This window comes from Capricornis sumatraensis, chromosome 1 (genome assembly GCF_032405125.1).
Source record: "Capricornis sumatraensis isolate serow.1 chromosome 1, serow.2, whole genome shotgun sequence".
Lineage (NCBI taxonomy): Eukaryota > Metazoa > Chordata > Mammalia > Artiodactyla > Bovidae > Capricornis > Capricornis sumatraensis.
The window spans coordinates 187,284,197-187,304,095 of record NC_091069.1 but is presented as its reverse complement, the minus strand read 5'-3'; the positions used below and the strand labels follow the sequence as shown (position 1 = coordinate 187,304,095).

The 19,899-nt window shown below is 45.3% G+C and overlaps 1 protein-coding gene across 3 annotated transcripts in view; it reads right to left on the bottom strand.

Annotated features, from left to right (window-relative positions):
* Positions 1 to 19,899, bottom strand: part of DGKG (diacylglycerol kinase gamma) — a 170,840-nt gene that overhangs the window by 111,784 nt on the left and 39,157 nt on the right. For 2 of the 3 annotated variants that reach the window (XM_068968791.1, XM_068968868.1), the window contains exons 6-13: positions 16,913 to 16,962; positions 13,572 to 13,646; positions 12,766 to 12,888; positions 8,108 to 8,225; positions 6,497 to 6,582; positions 3,142 to 3,258; positions 2,052 to 2,144; positions 401 to 460 (exon numbers count right to left, since the gene is read on the bottom strand). In XM_068968791.1, the coding sequence (XP_068824892.1) occupies positions 401 to 460; positions 2,052 to 2,144; positions 3,142 to 3,258; positions 6,497 to 6,582; positions 8,108 to 8,225; positions 12,766 to 12,888; positions 13,572 to 13,646; positions 16,913 to 16,962 (722 nt within the window). The remainder of the gene's footprint in view (positions 1 to 400; positions 461 to 2,051; positions 2,145 to 3,141; positions 3,259 to 6,496; positions 6,583 to 8,107; positions 8,226 to 12,765; positions 12,889 to 13,571; positions 13,647 to 16,912; positions 16,963 to 19,899) is intronic. The other variant, XM_068968942.1, reaches the window with a different exon arrangement.

Genomic DNA, 19,899 nt, shown 5'->3' with positions numbered 1-19,899 from the left:
TGAAGGAGAACTTTTGGATCTATTTAACTCTTTTGGCAGATCACATTCTGGAGACAGCTTGGCAGTCTTGGAAAACCCAATTGTCTATTTTTAGGCCACATTCTTGTTATTATTCAGGGGGTATGCATACTGAAGTTTTATGCAATGTGTTCCTTAAAGGGTGATAAAGCCAGTGTGGCCAGCTACGGGACCAACCAACCTCCCTTTGCACTTCTTGCCTACAGCATGGTGGCCAAAGGTAACCCCAGAGACTGGAAATCCAGTGTCTTCTGTGATATAATCGATCAGATAAGAAGGCAGATGTTAAGATGTGTTTCTCTAGAACTCAAATCCTGTCCTCCCCTCCACAACCTTGGACCAGCTTAGAAGGAATGAATAGACTCAGGGTTTGCTGAGGTACCTGCATGACAAGTTCACCCTTGGCTGACACGCTACCATCAGACTTCCCATCTGGCCTGTCCTGTGAAAAGAGAGGAAAGACAAGCATCCTTTGAAAAAAATATGCCTGCTGCAAAAAAAGAAATCAAAAGAAAAACAAATGGTTAATATAAAGAAAGAGAATAGAAAACCAGTATAGCATAGGATGGAGTCTTCAAAGTGGGGCTTTGAACCAAAACAAAGAAATGCTCCCTTTGGGTTCCTCAAAGACTCTCCAGGCCTTTGTCATCACTTGCCCTGACTTTGACTTCAAGACACTGGAAGGAACACAGTGTTTCAGAGGAAACACTGAAATGGGCAGAAATCTACTCTGTTGATTTAGAAGCTTGATCTCTGAGAAGCAAGGCCTGAGATCTGGTTTCTATGCTTAGCACTACCTAAACGATATGACAGTAAGTCATCTTTCCGGTTTTGTTTTTTCTTCAATGTTTATTATTCATTTTATTGAAGTTTATGTCACATACAGTAAGATGCTCAAATCTAAACCTACAGTTCTATGAATTTCTGCGTATGTACCTGCCCTTGTCATACTGCATCTTCTGGTATCGTTCTGTTGTGACTCCTGATGCCACATTGACTTTGCCTGGCTTTTGAGTCTCATATAGATGGAATCATATACCATGTCTTTTGAGTCCAACTTCTTTTGTTCAGCATTATATTTTTGGGATTACCCATATTTTTGCATCAAAGCATGGCTCTTTTCCATTGCGATACAGTATTACATTATGTGAATCTGGCTCAACTTATTAATCTGTTCTTGTCAGTGGTCATTAAGCTTGTTTCCAGTGCTTGACTGTTATGAAGAAAGTTGATAGAAACATTCTTGTGCATGTCTTATGATGGAATAAATGCTTGTATTTCTCAGATAGACAGGAGGGGACTTGTTGAGTCATAGAGTTTGTGTAACTCCAACTTAGTAGATACTGCCAAATGGTTTTTGAAAGTGTTTTTTTTTTCCATCAATTTTTAATGAGAAAGAAGATGGTCAAGTAAAGGGTGAAATGTGAGGAGTCAGTGATCCTCAGCCACATCTCTAAGATGAAAAGAGAACAATTTAAGGTCTTTGGTACTTGGTTTGAAAAAAGGGTCTTCAACACAGGAGACAGAAAGAATTTCAGATGGGGACAACTGGAGTTTAATTTTGCAGCTTTCATTTCCAGGATGGGGCTGGGACACCCTAGGAAATCTTCAAGACAGTGGGAAGTCCATGTTTGGACACAGCAAGAGAGGGAGACAGAGATAAGGGAGGCCTGGGAAGCCTCTCTGTGCACGGGTGGTGACTGGGGTTCCTTGAGCTGTGATCTGCCTGCAAGGTGCTGGGAACGAAGAATGTGCTTTTCTTGCTGGGCCATTTCAGAGCATTTTGGGTGGCTGGTGGTCGGGACTGCTTCAGCCTGGGAAGTTTTCCCTGACAGCCTGACTGTGCAGCACTGACCTCTCTTCAACTTGTGCTGGAAACACAAACCCTAAGAGTTGTTGAGGGAGCCCGCAGAGGGCTGTAAATGTCTAAATGCTCCTGCATCGGAAATGTGAGCTGGGGTGGCCCGGGGCGGGGGTGGTGGAGGTGGGTGGGGGGTGGAGACAGAGCCCTGTGGTTGGGAGGCAACACTTACCCGGGTAATGGGGCATATTGATGTGGGCAGCAAAATATGGTCTCGGAGCTCTCCACCATCACACAGGGTTGACAATTCACACTTGCGGTGAAACTGGAGGGGAAAAATGAAGACGAGAGTGAGTGAAAGTGTTCAAGGAAATGTCAAGTATGAGAGGCTAGAAGCTTCCTAGGGAGGCAAGTTGTCTAGGGCGCCTTCAAATCCTGATGCACTGCCGCTTTGGCAGTATAGCTTAGACAGTGTGTGTTTGCATGTGCGGTGTGTGCTTAGGGATGCCAAGTCTGCCGTGGGCAGAGAAAGGAGACCCAGTGCTGCCCGTGGCAGCTGGAGCGAGATGGTCCCAGGCAGACTTGTGGGCCGTCAGTGTGGTAGCTGCATGGGGATTCCAGAGGCCCCCTTGGTTGTTTGCTCCCTAGGCACTGAGACACTGGTAGGAAGGAGATCTTGTTGAAGAAACTCATGAGACGCTGGAAGTAAACCCCATGGCTCAACCTCTGTGTTTTCAGAGTTCTGCAGTCTGATCTGGAGATATGTCCTTTTTATGATACCTGGGGGTAAAGGGGACAAGATGCAGCACCGAGTCCGCTATGGAAGGCAGGTCAGGCAGCTCTGGGTGTCCAGGATGGACGTGGACGTTTGCTGCGGCTGGGGGGCACAGGCCTCTGGCCCAGGCAGTAGGGCTGCTATCAGCACTGCGGCTTCCTCTGACACAGTGATTTTGGTGTCTGATTCTTCTCTCAATCTGTCAATGCCTGTGGCCCAGCCAATACCCAGGAGAAGGAAGCTAATGGTCCAGCCTGCTGTTCTCAGCTGCCTGGTCACAAAGACAGCAGACTGGCCAGCATCATCTTAAGCAGACCTGGGTGGGGGTGGGGGGACACCCTCTCTCTGCACAGTTTGATGATTTAGTGGAGGCAATTAGACTTTGGGCACTGGCAGTGGCTCTGGGTGCCCCCTCCAGCCTTGCCCATGGAGCTCTGCTCACGCCCCCTGGCAAGATGTCCACTGCTGCCTGGCTGCAGCTTGAGCAAAAAAAAAAAAAAACAACCCACACTGAAAAGAAGCAGGGCTGCCCTGGGCGCCAACCCACCGTCATCCGGCACCACACGCAGTGCCGCGCGGTGACACTCTGGTAGCACTTGATACTTTTGTGGCACCGGTCACACTTGACGGAGGAGTTCCCTTCCACCCATGCGTGCTGCATCACCTGCAGGAGGGAAGGGAAGGATACCAGGGAAGGCTGCAGACCCACGGCCCAGCGCCCTGGGCCTGAGGAGAAGGTCTGGGAAGAGCACAGGGATGGGGAGGCCAGAGGGCTGGTTCCTGTTTAGCGGGCACTGGGCAGCTTAGCTGAATTGCACAGGGTGGTCTCTCCCTACCTAATCACTATCACTCTAATCAAGCTAGACGAAAGCCACTTTGCCTGCTTTTTGAACAGTCCATCTCCCGGCAGTTAAGCCTCTGAGCAGTGCCTCGTCTGGCAGTCCATCTGCCTGTCTTGCGGACCTCTTTGCAAAGGGATGTGCTTGCAAGCGCTCTCTTTTGGAAGGCTGCTCTGTGCAGGGAAACACAGGAGGGCGTGGTCTGCAGACCAAGCTGATTAGAGTCACTGATCTTCCACTTTATAGCAGGGTGACCTTTGGCCAGTTCCCGGACCTCTCTGAGTCTCAGGTCCTTCATCTGTAGAAATTGGCATAATAAGCCCTACCCCTGGGCTTGCGGGCAGAATTAAAGGAGCCAGCCTATTTGGAAGGGCCTTCCTAGTACAGCCCTGGGCCTTGGGAGGTACTCTGATCAGGAACTCCCTTTGCCCTTCTTGCTTCTATTAGCTGGTGTGTCTCAACCTTAGCAGCCCCTTAAGACCACCTGGGGAGTTTCTAGAAGTCCTAATGCCCAGCTCTCACTCCAAGTCAAGTAAATTAAAGTCCCTGAGGATAAGGCCCATCATTAGTTTGTTTTAAAGCCCCCTGAGTGATTATAATGTGCAGCCCAGGGTGAGAAGCACTCTGTAAGGAAGTTAGAGAGAAAGCCCAGAGGAATTAGTGTGGTCATCAGCTAGCGGCTTTCACATCTTTTTCCTGCAGAGCTGGTTGTTACCTGTTTCTTGGCCAGGACCTGCTTCTAGAGCAGCCCAGGAACCTGGGAAACAGGTGGGCACCTATGTGTATGCATGTGACTGTAAGTGCAAAGTGACCCATGATGCCAAATTCTGGGGGGCCTGAGCACTCAGTTAAGTACCCCAGGAATTCTACAGAACTTCTAAAAACTGTTCTCTACTATGGCACCCTGAATAGCAGAAGGGGTGGATATGGACTCTGGGGAAATGTGGGGGCATAGCCTGAAGTGCCAACAACAAGCACAATATTAAAAACACATGGACTATTTGCCTGACACCGTCCATGTTTGTATTAGATAAAAGTTTTAAATTACTTATCAGTTAAGTTACTGTGTCCTCCTCCCAAAAGGTTTTTGGTAAAACTGTTGCTCTAAATGTCCCATTTACTTCATGGTTTCTCACCTGCCGTTCACCCCTGAGGGTGTAAAGAACTCGGTTTCCTAATCAGCCTGTCACCAACATGGTCACAATTAATTTGCTCCAAGACTATTATTATTTCCATTATATATAGAAAAAAAAATGAGGCTTCAGAGAGGTTGAGTGACTGGTCCTAGGTTCCAAGGCTGAGAAGTGGCCAAGCAGGGACTCAGGGCCAGGTCTCCTGACTCCAAGTCTATGGGACGTTCCCAACACCACGTTGCCTTCTCCCTCCTCTTCTGGGATCAGAAGAGATAGTGAAGGACTTGGGTTGCCCCTGGAGTCTCAGAAAGCCAGGAATGTGCCCTAGTGGTCTCCCTCTATTCCGAGTGTGGCAGTGGCCAGAGTGCAGGCTCAGGGCCTGAGCCCAGGAGGCGCACCGTATGTCCTGGTGAAAGGCGTGGGCATGGAAAGGCGTGTGCATGGGCATGGTGTGGGAGGAGCAGACAAGAGGCCACGTGGTGCCTCGCAGGCATGCATGCGTGTCCCTGGAGGCACCCTTCTCTCTCAGACTCCTTCTGCGGATGGCTGGAGACTACTCCCGCCTGTTCATCATCTCCTGACTCAGATTCCTTAATGGGCTCTTCCCGCTGCAATAACTCTGAGTGTCCTTCCCCTGGACAGGAAGAAATGTCTATTTCCAGGCTCAGTGAATGGCACCCCTACGTGGCCACCTTAGAAACATGGTAGCCATTGCCAACCTCCTTCCCTCTCTCATTCCCTACACCACTGCCACCAAGTTCTGGTGGTAGGACCTCCAAATTCTCTCTCAAACTCTCCCCTCTCCCTTTAAGTCCTTTTTCTCTGCCAGTGAGACAGTCAGAACACTCAACAGCTGGCGTGACTAGGGGGCAGTCGCTCAGCACAGACACAGCAGAGAAGGCGAGCACAGACCCAACCCAGGCAGGCCCTCGGCAGCCCTATCTTGCCTGAACTGTTGGACGGGTTTGCCCCTCTTTGATCTGATCTCTTTCCGGCACCACAGTCAGAGCATGTGTGCATGCTCAGTTGTTTCAGTCATGTCCAGCTCGGTGACCCCTTAGACTGTAGCCCACCAGGCTCCTCTGTCCATGGGGTTCTTCAGGCAAGAATACTGGGGTGGGTTGCTATGACCTCCTCCAGGGGATCTTCCTGACCCAGGGATCAAACCTGCATCTCTTACATTTACCTGCATTGGCAGGTAGGTTCTTTATCCCGAGTACCAGCAGTGACCCTAATTTGCAAACCCAATCATCTCTTCACATGCTCAAAATTCTTTAGCCGTCCCTTAGCTACTTATGAACCTCCTTCCCAGCTCCTCAGCCTGATCTCCCCAGTCCAGAGCACATCTCCTGCCTTTCCCTCTGACCCTCCTCTATGCCAGTCACACTAAACCAAGTGCAGACCCCAGAATAAGCCACGTATCCATGCCTTCACTCTTGAGGTTTCTCCAGCCCAGAGCGCCTTGTCCTCCTCAATTCCTTGTGAAATCCTACTGACTTGGGTTCAAGACACAACTCAAATGCCACTTGTTTTTTTTTTGGTGAAAGCTTCCTTGTTCGTCTCTTCTCCCTTCCCTCCGCCCCCATGCCTCAACTGTCAGTCCCACACAGTGCGATCACTACCACGCTGCTCGCTACATTATGCTCTGCTTATGTGCCTGCCTCCTCCCACTAGACTGCATGGCTCCCCAGGCTGAGGACCACCTTATGACCCTCATATCCCCTGGAACAGGGCCTGGCAAAGGGTGGGTGGGTACTAGCGAGATGCTGAATGGATTGATGGATGGACAAGATGGTTTCAGCGTGGTCCTCGAGGCAGAGAAGGGACAGGATAAAGCTCCCAAAGCCCCTTCCTGTCCAGGAATCTGTGGAGATGGATATGTTGCCCGGGACACAGCATGCAGTAGAACAAGGCAACTGGTGTCACCAACCTCGCCCCTTTTGGTTTTGGAGTTCGTTTTGATACACGCAGGAATGTTTTTGGATACACAGCGTTCGTGGACAGTGTATTTACAGTCTGCAAAATAAATGAATAAATAAATAAGAATAGTGCCTGTGAGTGACCACCTAGGGAAGGTCAGCCATCCTCTTCCCCACTAGCTGAGGCCCAGGCCTCCCTCCATGGGGCAGGGGACACATGGAGCTGGCCTTGCCAACTGGAAATTCAAGTCCCCAGTTATTCACTGACAGGAATCCATGGTTACTTCCCAGACATGCTTCTACACCCTCCACCCCGCCCACTGGCTTTCACTGGTGAACGCAGCAGGAAAACATCCCTTAAAGGGAATGTGAGGTGTCACCCTGGCTATGCCAGCAACACAGTACTGAATGTCGGGATGTTGGGGAGTGGAGAGCAAGGCCAGGGTCTCTCTAACTGCAGACAGGCAGACCTGGGCCTGAATTCTGGCTCTGCCCATTGTAACTACCCACATGATCTAGGGTATGTGCCTTCACAGCTCTGAAATTCAGAGTGTTCTACAAGATGGGAATAAAATTAGCTTTTACTTTGGGGAGCTTTTGCAGCATTAAATGATTTGTATAAAGCACCACTTGTGCAAGTCAGAATAGCTATTCCACAAATTTATTGTTGTTACTACTTACTACTATGCCACAGGCCTAGAACCTGCTAGGAATGAGGCTGGGTCTATGAAAACTGCGTGAGAGCCAGATATGAGAGGGTGCTGGAAAGACAGGGGGCCCCTTCTTATGCGTGCTGACACTTGTTCAAGGGACACTGGGCCCAGCTCTGCTACGATGTCTTTTGTGGTGGAGGTTGCCTGCTGCCTGACTCCCACGTACATGGCAGATGAAACAGTTTGGTGACCCACACCATACCCAAGGGTCCTCCCCACAGCATCAGGTCCCCGGTCCCTGGAGGGTTCAGGCTGAGTGCTTGCTGTTTGCATCCTGAGGTTGGGGTGGGGGCAGGCAGGATTCTGCACCCATACACCCTGGGCCTTGCAAAGCCTTCCTGTTGCAGCCCTTCCCCTCTCTTCCTGTCCCCCAAATTCACATGCATTCCACTATCACCCCTTCTCTCTTCCTTCCCCTCCATCTTTTTCTTCTGCTCTCTTTTCCAGGCTCCCTCCCTCCTTTCTCTTGTTTTTTTTACTCCTTTCAAATCTGACTTCACTAAGTGGATTATAAAGTACAACAAATGGATAATTTTAATTTCCATTGTATTTATGAATATTAATTTAATTAAAAAAACCCTCAGGTTCTTCTGATCATGCAAACATTCACTAGCAAAACGCAACTCAAATTAATATGAGATGCTTTTTAGTTGCCTGTGAATTTTAATAACTTTTTTCTAGGGAGTCAGTGGCTCATGACATAACTCCAGCAGACTAATATTCGTCCATTTGATATGGGTTGAATAAGAATAGGGCATGGAGGTCTTGTTAAATTTCCTGCTGTGGGAAGAATATGGCAGGTCCTTCAAGCTAGGAAGGAGAGATGCCTAAACCTTCCTGGGACTGGCTCAACCATGTGCAGAGCAAGCCAGTTCCTGGCGAAAAAGGGTTTGAAGGAAGTTTACTCACAAATGCAGCAGAGGCCTTGCTTCCGAACACCCATGAGCATGACGCGGCAGAAGTTGCAGTAGGTTGGTTTCTTGAAGTGCTTCAGGGTCCAGGCGTGCTTCCCATCCCCCTTGGAGCCCTGAGGGGACAGCGATTTCGGAATGCGATGCTCAGCAGGAAGCCCCACTTTCTCTAAAAAGAGTTTCTTCTCGTATTTGGAAGATGAATTATTTGTTTAATTTACTGATATAAATACTCTGAATAGAAATGCAAATGAAAACAAAATCCTTTGTGTGTGTATGTGTGTATGTTCTAAAATAAGCAAAAATTAAAAATTAGGACTGAATGGAGTATGTGTGTGGGAGATAAAATTAGCCCTCTCCTGCATGGCTGGTGGAGTAGAAATCAGAACAAACTAACTTAGTTACCTTTCTCTTAACTTCGTCCTTTCTTTTTTCAATCATTTATCTATGATCTGTCAAGCATCTATTTACTATGTCAATCACCTATTATTTATCAATTGTCTATTATCCATCAATCACCTATCATTTATTAACCATCTTATCTATCCATCTATCCATTCATCCATCCATTTCTCTATCTAAAGGTCCTTTAAATGTTTATAACTTTCTACTTACAAATTTCCTTTCCTGGATTCTATCCTAAATAAATTTTTGAAAGATATATGAGAATTTTTGTGCTCTATCAGATGTTGAGCCCAGAATTATTTAAAATAACGAGAAACTGAAAATATCCTAAAGCCCTCAAAAATGACCAAAAGGTTTGCGGTACATCTCTATGATTTAATGTTAAGTGGCCATCAAAAAGATACTCATAAGAACCTTGGATGGCTTGGGAATGTGCTCATGATACTAAGTGCTAAGACAAAAAAGCAGAACGCAAATTTGATGACATATTATGATCTCAGTTTTATATAATGATACATTGGGTGGGAAAAAAAAAGCGACCAAATTGTTAACAGAGGTTAGCTATAGCTAACAACACTACAGATTTATTTTATTCTCTAATTTCTACTTTCTCTGTATTTGTCAAATTTTTTACAGTGAGGAGGTACTAGTTTTATAATCAGGAAAAAATTAGCTTAGTAAAAATACTGTACTCCTCTCATCAAACTTTCTGTACGTAGTAAAAAATAACAAAGAGACAGGATTAAATCCTTTCCCCCTGGCTTGGCTCAGAAGCAAATTCATCCTTATCCACCAGATAAGCCAAGCTTGACATAATCACAACACCTTCTAGCCCCTGGGAGCACAGCCTCACTGGAGACTGTGGTTTCAGGAGCATCCCTCCACATACAGTGTCCTTGGACTTTTGTCATAGACTCCATCAAAAAAGTAACACTCTTGGGCTGATCTTAAGGGTAGTAAAAAAAAAAAAAAGTACTGTAAGCTCATAACGATCGAGAGTCAGGTACATGGAGTCCAGCGTGCTGGACTTACTTATTTTTGGCCCCTCTGGTTTGGGCTGGCCATAGTGGCCAGACCTATTCCTGTGCTTGACTCCTCTGTTAATGGTCTCCAGAGAAGCCCACCTGCCTTTTCAAATGCTGGTCTCCTCCTGGGGCCAGAACATGCTTTTTTCTTCTTACCACCTCAGAACCCTGCTTCTTCCAAAACCCGAGTTTTATAGAATTAAAGCCTTTTCATCTAATGGTTTCTACTTTAGTAAATGGGTTCCTTAATTGATTAAATGATTCATTAAAAGACAGATTCATTCATTCCTTTGACAAACATTGACCACAAGGGATTATTATAAAAACTAAATGAAATATAAGTGAAGCTCCTAATCCAGTGCCTGACACATTGTAAATGAACACTTTTATTCTTACTCTGCACTAGGGAGTAGGGAACACAAAAGTAAAGAGTGTTTTCCTACATGAGAGGAGGTAGATTTATACCTATTCTAGAAATGAAGAAGCAGAGACTCATGGAAGTCAGATAAACAGCCCAAGACCGCACAAATATTAAGTGACTGAGCCAAGCCAGGGGTCATAATGGCTTCCAAATCCATGTTTCTTCTTGTATCTCCACCAACCAGGGTTTTCCTTCATGGACAAAAGGGAAATTACAGTATTCTTAGCAGACCCAGCCCGAAGGACGGTCACCTGACCTAAAAATGCCTTCATGAGCAAAATTAATTAGCTGACTCTCCCTTTCTCAGATATTGTTTTCACAGATACAGGGTAAAGAATCAAAAAAAGTAACATTTCTGCTTGGGTTATAGCGCCATCATGTGGCTCTTTTATTTTTGCACATTGGAGGCTGCAGTTTTTGGGAGTCCTGCACACCAGGTTTTATGCTGCGCCTACAGCTCCTTGGAGACAGATTGTTTCTCATTTATCCCATTCAGAGATCTCCAGACTTTTCAGTGGCAATAAGCGGGTTTTGATAAAAGCCAAACAAGCACTGTGACTTACAAGACATCGAGGAATGTTTTCCCTAGAACCCCAATTATTAAGTGTAAAAACATACAACGTAGTGCATATTTTCAAATGAACACATAAAACTTTTGATTCATGAAAACCAAATGCACTTTTGCTTTTTGTTTGCATTATTCCTGATGTAAAGTATGGTTTTCTACAAGGTTCATTTGGCATCGGGGGGAGACCCTGGGGAGAACGTTGGAGAAATGATGTCTCTCCCTCTTCCAGCCATAAAAAGTGGAACCCCTCTAAACAAAGAGTTGGTGGCACCTTGGGCTCAGCAAGTCCCATCTAAGAAATAGAACTAGAAATGGGTTCTTTGTGATTAAAATGTCCCATCTCTATTCTTATGTTTTAGAGAAAAGGAGAAGGCACTGGCACCCTACTCCAGTACTCTTGCCTGGAAAATCCCATGGATGGAGGAGCCTGGTAGGCTGCAGTCCATGGGGTCGCCAAGAGTTGGACATGACTGAGTGACTTCACTTTCACTTTTATGCATTGGAGAAGGAAATGGCAACCCACTCCAGTGTTCTTGCCTGGAGAATCCCAGGGACGGGGGAGCCTGGTGGGCTGCCGTCTATGGGGTCGCACAGAGTCGGACACAACTGAAGCGGCTTAGCAGCAGTAGCAGCAGAGAAAAGGAAAAAAAAAAAACCAAAACAAAAACCCAAAATTGGTGTGTTAGAACAACACTCAAGCAGAACTCCTACTTTGATTCAGGTATCATCTTGAACCTTAACAGCAGAAAGTATACCATACATATCTGGGCTCCCCCAGGTCCTAGCTCATGTGGGTTTGTGCACACAGTAGGGGCTCATCACTGCATGAGAAATGTCCTGTTACTGAATGTGGAAGATGGGCTCTGGTACTAATTAGGTGTGTGACCGACCGCAAGTGCCTTTACTTCCCTAGTCCTCAGTATAAAAAACAAAAGGGATGGACCAGGGATCACCAAATTCTCTTCTAGCTCTGACCTTCCAGGGTTCTAAGGATAAAGGAGTTCCTGGTTCATTGACTTCTATTAGTACACGGAAAGACCTAAACATGCTATGAGATAATTGCAGGATTCTTAGTCCTGAACTGCAGAACTGTCAGATGAACATTTCACGGGCAACAATGTCAGCTAGAGGCCAACCTAGCTGAACCTTCTCTTCTGTCCCCCTCTATGCCATTTCAGTAATCTCAAACAGGTGTTGTTTACAACCCATGTGGCTGCACTGGTAAAAGCTAATGCTGCTGTTTGCACTCCTGGTTCTAACCTTCCCTACCTCATGTATGGAAGCTACTTTTCATGGTAAATAAGCAGACCAGGTCAGACGCCAGTGCTTCACATAAATATTGGGAGGTTTCTCTAACACACCCTGAACTTTCTCTCACGTCGGTTTTTGATCAAGCTCTTCTGCCTGTAAACTCTCTTCTACCAGCCAAACCATACCCATTAATGAGAACCAGATCAAATATCATTTCACTTGATCTTTAGCTCAAGAATGGGGTATCAAAATCCCATGCATCCCTCAGAGTCAGGGCAAAGTTTCTTCCACTGGTCTCACTCTTAAGTGTGGGATGTTCAAAAGTGCAGGTTCTGTAGAGTCAGGTACCCCATAGACGGCAGCCCACCAGGCTCCCCTGTCCCTGGGATTCTCCAGACAAGAACACTGGAGTGGGTTGCCATTTCCTTCTCTAACACATAAATGCTGGCTCCTCTTTTTCATCTTCAGACTCAGAATCTCCAATTTTCCATCTGTATAAATGGGTAAAAAAATATCTACCTTATCTGGTTATTCTGATTGCTAAATATTATCATTGAACACTCTCTGCCTCACAACAGATCAGTATTTTTCCTTTCCTTTCCTTCCCTTCCTCCCTGCTTCCCTTCCTTCCCAAACTCTCTTAGCATTTTTACAGCTAATTTTGAGAAAAGATGGAATTCTTCCCTAAAAATTTTTAGTTCTTTGCGTGGCTGAACATAAGTTTCGGGTGGGTGAATATGATATCTGTGTCTCCTCTCAGTCCTCAGAACAGTATCTTTATTTAGTAATAATTCAGTAACTGTCTGTCAAATGAATGAACATATTTCAGGCACTAACAGGTAAGAAAGAGAGGACTTCGGGGCTGGCCTGGAGCATATGAGGTATCCACTGGCAAATCCAGGACAGAAACCAAGGATATTAACTTCCACATGGAACCTGCTGTTTCTGAAAGGCGAGGGGTCTTGGACCTCAAGTGTGCAACTTACAGAGTCGTCCATGCCCAGGAGGACCAGCAATGGGATGGTGGTCATCCCTCCGTGGACCCACTCCTCAAGAGACACAAAGCCGTCCCGGTCGTAGTCCATGCCTTGTAACATCTCCTTCAGTATCTGCGAATCCGTAGAGCAACAATTGTCCACTTTCACCCTCGGCTTCTCTGCCCACCCCCGCCCTTTGCTTTCTCTTTTGTTCTGAGTTTTCTTGTGTTTTACCCCTTTCTCTCTGATTCAGAGTGAGTAGAGGGCAGTGACAGGAACTGGGGTGATGGGAACAGAGGTCCAAGCCTGGCTCTTCCCAGACCTGTGTGCCCTTAAGCAAGCCACCTGGACTCTCTGGGCTCTGTTTTTCTGATTTGCCCATCTGCAAAATAGAACTAGCATTGCTGTGCTTGCAGCCTGGTAGCAAAGATTAGAGAAAATGTATACAAAATGCCAAACATAATATTGGTCTCATGGGAGCCTCCAATGTAATAATTATTATTATCTGATGACTGAGAAAAATCTTTGAATTTCTTTCTAGCACTAAATTCTCTGACCTATGAACTCCTGTTATAAAAATTCAGCTAGGGGGTATTATTAGGTATTATTATTTGAATTAGTCTATGCTCTTCCCTGTTGCCTCTAATTTTTCCTATCAGAGAAGTGGGAGGTCAAGGAGGTGTAGGACCCCAAAGGAGACACCTCTGAGAAGATGAGTCTGGGAGACACTCTACTGTAAACAAATGTGTTTTTTCAAGTCCCACTCTTATCTTAGAAGCTCACTGGGAAGTCACCCCAGGCTGCTGGTAACTCACAGGCCTTAGCTCCGTGGGATCCCACTCGAGATACTGGGCAATGTGCAGCATCTGGCTGACAATACGATCCATCTCCTAGAAAACACCAAGGAGAGAAACCAACTGAAGATGTGTTTCCAAGAGCAAGAGTCAAAATCAAACCCCGTGGGAAGATGGGCAGGGTGTCGTGTGAGAAGCGGCTGGTACAATACACTGGCATTTCATCATGAGCTCACTGTTTATTTCTGGTCTTTATTTCTGCCTTGACCACAAAGCTCACAAGAAGCATAGACCGTGGATAAGCCAGAGGTATGCAGAAAGCTCACTGAACACTGACCTTCTCCTAAATCCACCTTCCTTTCCCTATTCTGCACTTTGACTCAGCACAGAAAGCACTCCTGTTTCCTCCTTCTTTGTGATCACAGCTCCTAAAAATACTTACAAACCAAGGCACTTCTTCCCTCCCCCTTTTCCCACACCTCATTCCCACAGCTTTAGCAACTTGGGATTCATCTATACCCCTTGGGGGTCAGTTTCAGTTGGATGTAGGGCCACTGGGTTGGTCCTTTCTCAGGCACTATGATTCAGATTCTTTTTGGCATCTCCTTTGTATCCTTTGTATCAAGTCCAGCCCTGGGTCTGGGACTCCTGAAACAGGAAATTCATGAAGGCTATGCTTCTCTAATGAGTGAGCCTTTTGTTTGGTACCAGGGCCAGGCTCCATCTAAAGCCTCACAGAATTGCTGGATGCTAATGAATCAGTGCCCTGAGAGTCCCAGGGAAACACACTGGACTGAGGGGGCATTTGCACAGTTAGGGTACCATCTAGGATATTCATAATGAAGTTGATCTGGGGACGCGTGTTGGAGAACTAAAGCAAGGGTTAAAGGTGTTACTTTTACCTGACAGAATGCTGGGTGGGTCAACATAAGCAAGCTAAAACCCACCAGGGATTTTTCACATTGCATTTCATTTAGATTAGAAAATAGCCCACTGCGGCACTGCAGATGAGGCCGTAGGTGGGGAAAAGGAAGTGGGCAGTAACGTGGGAACAGAGCCCAGCAGATGTTCCAGGGGCACATCTTGTGAGTCTAGCAGGGCTCAAGATTCAATGTGAGCAAGCAATGTGATTGTGAACTGGAGAATTAGACTTGATCTAGAGCTGTGTAAATGGCTGGGCATTTTCAGGAAGCAGAGTGGGCAGATTTCAGGAAGAACGAGTTCTCCTGATACGGATACTTAAGGAATCCTGGAGGGGCAGGTTCAGTTCTATGCCATATTTTAAGAATGGCATTGCCAAACTAGAGCTTGGCTAGAGTGGGTATTTAAATTTGCTTTACCAGAAATACTGTAGAAATTAGGAAATTGGAGCTTGGAGAAGATTTTAGGGAAGATGCGGTCAGATGTTCAAATACTTGAAGGCCTACTGTGTACAACTGGTACTATGCTGGTCAGCTAGAGAGAGCAGAAATAAGCTGAGGGACAGAGGGAGGGAGGAGTTGAAGGTTGGCCTATTTTGATCTCACCACTGGGCTGGGGGAGGGGAGAGAAGGGCAGAATCGAGTTTTGTACTGAAAATTTCCCTGGTGGACTAGAGGTGGCTTTGATGCCGGAAAGATGCCCTCTCTAACATCATCCTCAGCAGTGGATTGGCTGTTTTAAGGTAATAGGTGAATTCTCCATTACTGGCAGTGTTCACAAAGAGGCTGGATATCCAACTGCCAAGGGGTCTTGGTGGGAAGTTGAGAGACAGAGAACTATTTTGAGACTTGTTTCAGTCCACCAATGGTACCTTCCAAACAGATCCAGAATTTAACCACTTCTCACCACCTGCAATGCGGCTACCCTAAGGCAAGCCACCTTCATTTGTCTTGCTTATTTTTACAGCCTCCCAACTGGTATCCCTGCCTACGTTCCTACAGTCTAGACTCAACACAGCAGCTAGAGAGACTCTGTGAGGATCTAAGTCAATCATGTCACTCGTCTGCTCAGAAACTGCAATGGTTCTCCACTTCTCCAGAGAAAACCCTTGTAATCACCTTTAAGGCTTGAGAATGCTTTGCAAATATTGTGTCTCTTCTCATTACTTCTCTGACCTCATCTGTTCACCCCTCCTGCTCCACTCATTCTTGCCTCCTCCTTGATCTGCTGATATTCCAGGCACCCCTCAAGGACCTGTGCCCTTGTTGCTCCCTCTGCCTGGGAGGTGATTCCTCATGATTCACTCCCTTCAAATCCTTCAAGTATCTGCTCAGATGTCTTTCCCTCAGGGAGTCCTTCCTTAGCTCCTCTTGCTAAAACTGAAGCTCATCTAATACTTTCTTTCCCTTCTTTATCTTCCTCTGGTACACATGTGTATTGAACACATAGTTGACTACACTTTGCAGTGTGTGTGTTCTTGTTAGAATGAAAGCATTATGAGGACCTGCATCTCTGTCCATTGGCTCACTGATACATCCCCAGGGCTTAGACCAGTGCCTGACATATACGAGATAATCAATGGGCATTAAACAAATGTTTAAGAGTCCACGATTCTCCAGTGGTCCCCTTGCATGATCCAACCCATGGCACTGAAATAGGGATCCCACTAAGACCATCTGGGGTTGAGAGGGAACCAGATGATGCAGGTGGTCTAGTGGACTGCTTCCCTTTCTTCCTCCCTCTGGGCTGTCTCAGCTCCATGTACTTCAACCTCAGAGCCTTTCTGGGAATGCATCCCATCTCTGACCCTGCCAGTCATGAGAACAGGACCTGTCTGATTCTGCCTGCCCTCTCCACTCTCTGCCTTCTTCCTTTTCTGCCCTTCTTCTCACCCTATGATCCCCACTCTATTCCTGCCTCTTCCTGAGAGAAGGTGGGGGCAAGACTCAGGCTTCCCAGGTTTGGTGGGATGGGATGATGTGCTTGGAGAAGACAGAGTGAGACTCCTAGTGTTAGTGCCTAGGATATGAGAAGAAGGCAAGGATGATGGCCAAGCTCACCAGAAATTACCTGCCTTCCTCCTGTCTTCCTGCCCTGGTCTCACTGCCTCTCCCCACCTCCTTTCCTCCATTCTTGAACTTCAGTAGGAAACTGAAGGGGGAATTTCTGAACCAACTGGGAAGTTAACTACGTTTGATATCTCCCCAATCTGAGATTTTGCAATTTGGGCTCCTGGAATGAAAAGGCAAGCTGGCATTCACTCTCCTCTGGCCCGGCTCTTTGGATGTTAGAAGGAGGGGGCTTCTATTCATCTCTGCAGCTCATATTGAGACACAGCTATTCTGATGATGGTGGAACTGGGCGTTTTTGAACTCTCCCTTCACCTGCTCCCCTCTCCCCTAGCCTTTCTTGGATCTTGGAGGAATATTTGGAGAGCTTACCGCTTGGTCCAGGAGACCGTTCTCATCCGAATCATAGAGACGAAACATGACTGCAAGAAACACAAAGGCGAGGCTTGAGGAGGTCTTCCAGGCACCAAGGATGGGCTGAGACTTTGGTGCCAGTTTTTAGGTCAGTTCTGACCATCACTGGGGCGAAGTCTGTTGCAGCCAACTAACCCACCCTCCAAGGCACAGTCTGCTTCCTTACAAAGAGGGTGGGAAGAGGGAGGAGAACCAAGCCACCTGGCTTCTAGGACTGTCTAAGCAATAACTCTTTGGCTGATGAGATCTGGATCATGAGTGTGATTCCCTATGGAGCATTCACACCTCTCAGCATCATGGGAACACAACGCAAAGCAGATGCCCTGCTGGTGGTGGGCAGACACTGGAGTGATAGATGGGGCACTGCTTCCACTGCACATAAGAAGGGTGTGAAGTTAGACAGTTTCAGACCACAGCCCTGTCCTACCACCTCTAGCACATCAGACAAGTCATTCATCTTCTTTAGATTCAATTTCTTCATCTGTAAGATGGCGATTAGAATAGTTTCTTTATCCTAAGTCTTTTTTCAAATGAAGACTAATATGTAAGTGATACACCAAAATCTTTAGTGCTTGGAATGTAGAAAACACTCAACAGATGTTATTTTTATTTTCTTTCATTAATGAGTATTTATATATGGCATTTAATATGCATAATATATTATCTTATGGACCTATCATTATTACTATTTAATCCTCAATAATATTATGAAGTAGCTACTATTATAGATAGTAGTTACTCTTTCTTTTTCTAAAATGTCAACATGTGATTCAGAAACATCCTCTGCCGTATTCTAACTGTAGAGAAGCGATGGAGGATAAGAAAGATTTGGGAATGAATTTTGGGGAAAGGACTAAATGTTCATTTATGAGATTTGGAAACTTGCTGTTTAATTAATCTCAAGGTAGAGATTCTGTCTGTGGTCTCAGAAGTAAGCAGGGTGGGGAGCAGAGCTGAAAATGTCTTCACTTCCTTCCTATCCTTTGAAGTGTTCCCTCGTGCCAGCACTCTCCGCGGAGCCTCCCCTGACTGACCCTTCGCTCATGTAACTACTCTGGACCTCTCGGGATGTACCCACAGGGTCACAGCACTCCTGCTAATTTGTTAATCTGCCCTTGTGTTATCACTTCCTTCTACAGGTTTTATGTCTCTGGACCTTGTGTATATAGTGATGTGTCTCTGGCTGGAGTTTAAGTTGTTTAAAAGTAGGGTCATGGGCTTCCGATTCGTTGGGGCTCCTCTGAATGTCTCGGTCAGAGACACTCTGGGCCCAGGTGGCTCTAATGTGGAGCCCACTTCGGTCCTACTGTGAGGAGCAGAACAAGGAAGTATGAGCAAGCATTCTTCTTTTTAGAAGCATGGCCTTGGGCAAGTCATTTAACTTTTCCATGCTTTCTTATATATAAATGACAAAATTATATATATAAATAAAATGACAAAAATCGTGTCACTTTTCTAGGGTTACTGTGAGGTTAATAGTGCATTTAAAGTGTTTCACAAAAATGAGATATTCAATGTTGAGTCTTTTTTATTACATTGATAATAGGTGAAATTTCAGCCTATCATTTCGTACACACACACACACACCCTTTTTTTTTTAAAGGTTTAACTTGGTTTCAATCACTAAAATCTGAGATGATTTGAATTTATTTGACTTAATTAAAGAAAACTTTAAGGAAGGACAAATGACCAAGTTTCTGCAACAAAAAATTTTAGGGAAAAAAATAAGCAAAAGGTCAACATAGTAACCAATGGCAGTGTATGGACTTTACTTGGACCCCAATTCAAATATACAATGTTTGAATTGTTTCCCATGATGGGAAAACAATGAATACTGAAAATAATGAAAACAAGGTTTGAAAATAGTAAGGAATCATTTTCTTTAGATGTGATAACAGTGCTGTGATTATATTTAAGGAAAAGTCATATATCAGAGGTACATACTGAGATATTTACAAATGAAATTATATGATGTTCGAAATTGGCTTCAAAATAATCTGGTGCAGGAGAAATGAGTAGGAGGTATAAATAAAACACAACTGACCAGAAGCTGGTAATTGTTGAAGGTGGTTGATGGATATAGGGAAGTTCTTTGCATTCTCTACTTTTATCTGTATTTAAATTTTTCTATAAGAAAAAGCTTTTAAAATCAGTTTATTTTTATTACCATTACAGGATTCAGTCTGAGAGGCACTCATATGAAGAGTCTGCCATATCCTCTCTGGTAGTTATGAACAAATACAATGCCCCAAATCCAACCGAATGTGGGAAATAATCTGACATTTCCCTTTTAACATTAGTACAAACAGAAATCCGGTACATTTGCTTCCAAATTATCATTTAAGACTGGCAATTATTAATACTTCAAACCTGTGGGGTAGATTTTAAGCTCAGTTAATGAGTAAATGTTTCATTTTGTTTTCGGCAAGGGTTAACCTCTGCCAGACTTCTTGCTAATGTTTATTTCGTTGACTATTCTGATTATTGGCTGGAATTCTAACTTTTGCTATAATGTGTATGCTTTTCCTTTAAGTCTCCTAAGATCCTAAGAGAAACCAAAGTAATAAATATTTTTAAACAAGACCTACCTATAACCTGTTGTAAAGTTTGCCTGCAGGCTCGCAGAGGCCAGCGAGACCGTCTCCAGAGTGACTGTCTGCGAGACTGCACTTTGTGGGCTTTCCTTTCTGCTATTATTCTCCTTCTGAAGACCTGTTTTTAAAACCAAGCTCAACTCCCTTAATTAACTAGCCTTCTTTCTGTAGAGGCCAAAACACTTGGGGTTGGGATAGGTGAAGACATAGAAATAAGCTTTAACAAGGTAGAGGTTGATTAGGTCTCAAGAAAAAAAAGGATTCCTCATAGTTAAAGAATTGCCTGGGCATGGAACAGGGGAAGGTAGACAGATGTTGCAAATCTTCCCTTGAAAAATCTTCTAAGGGGAA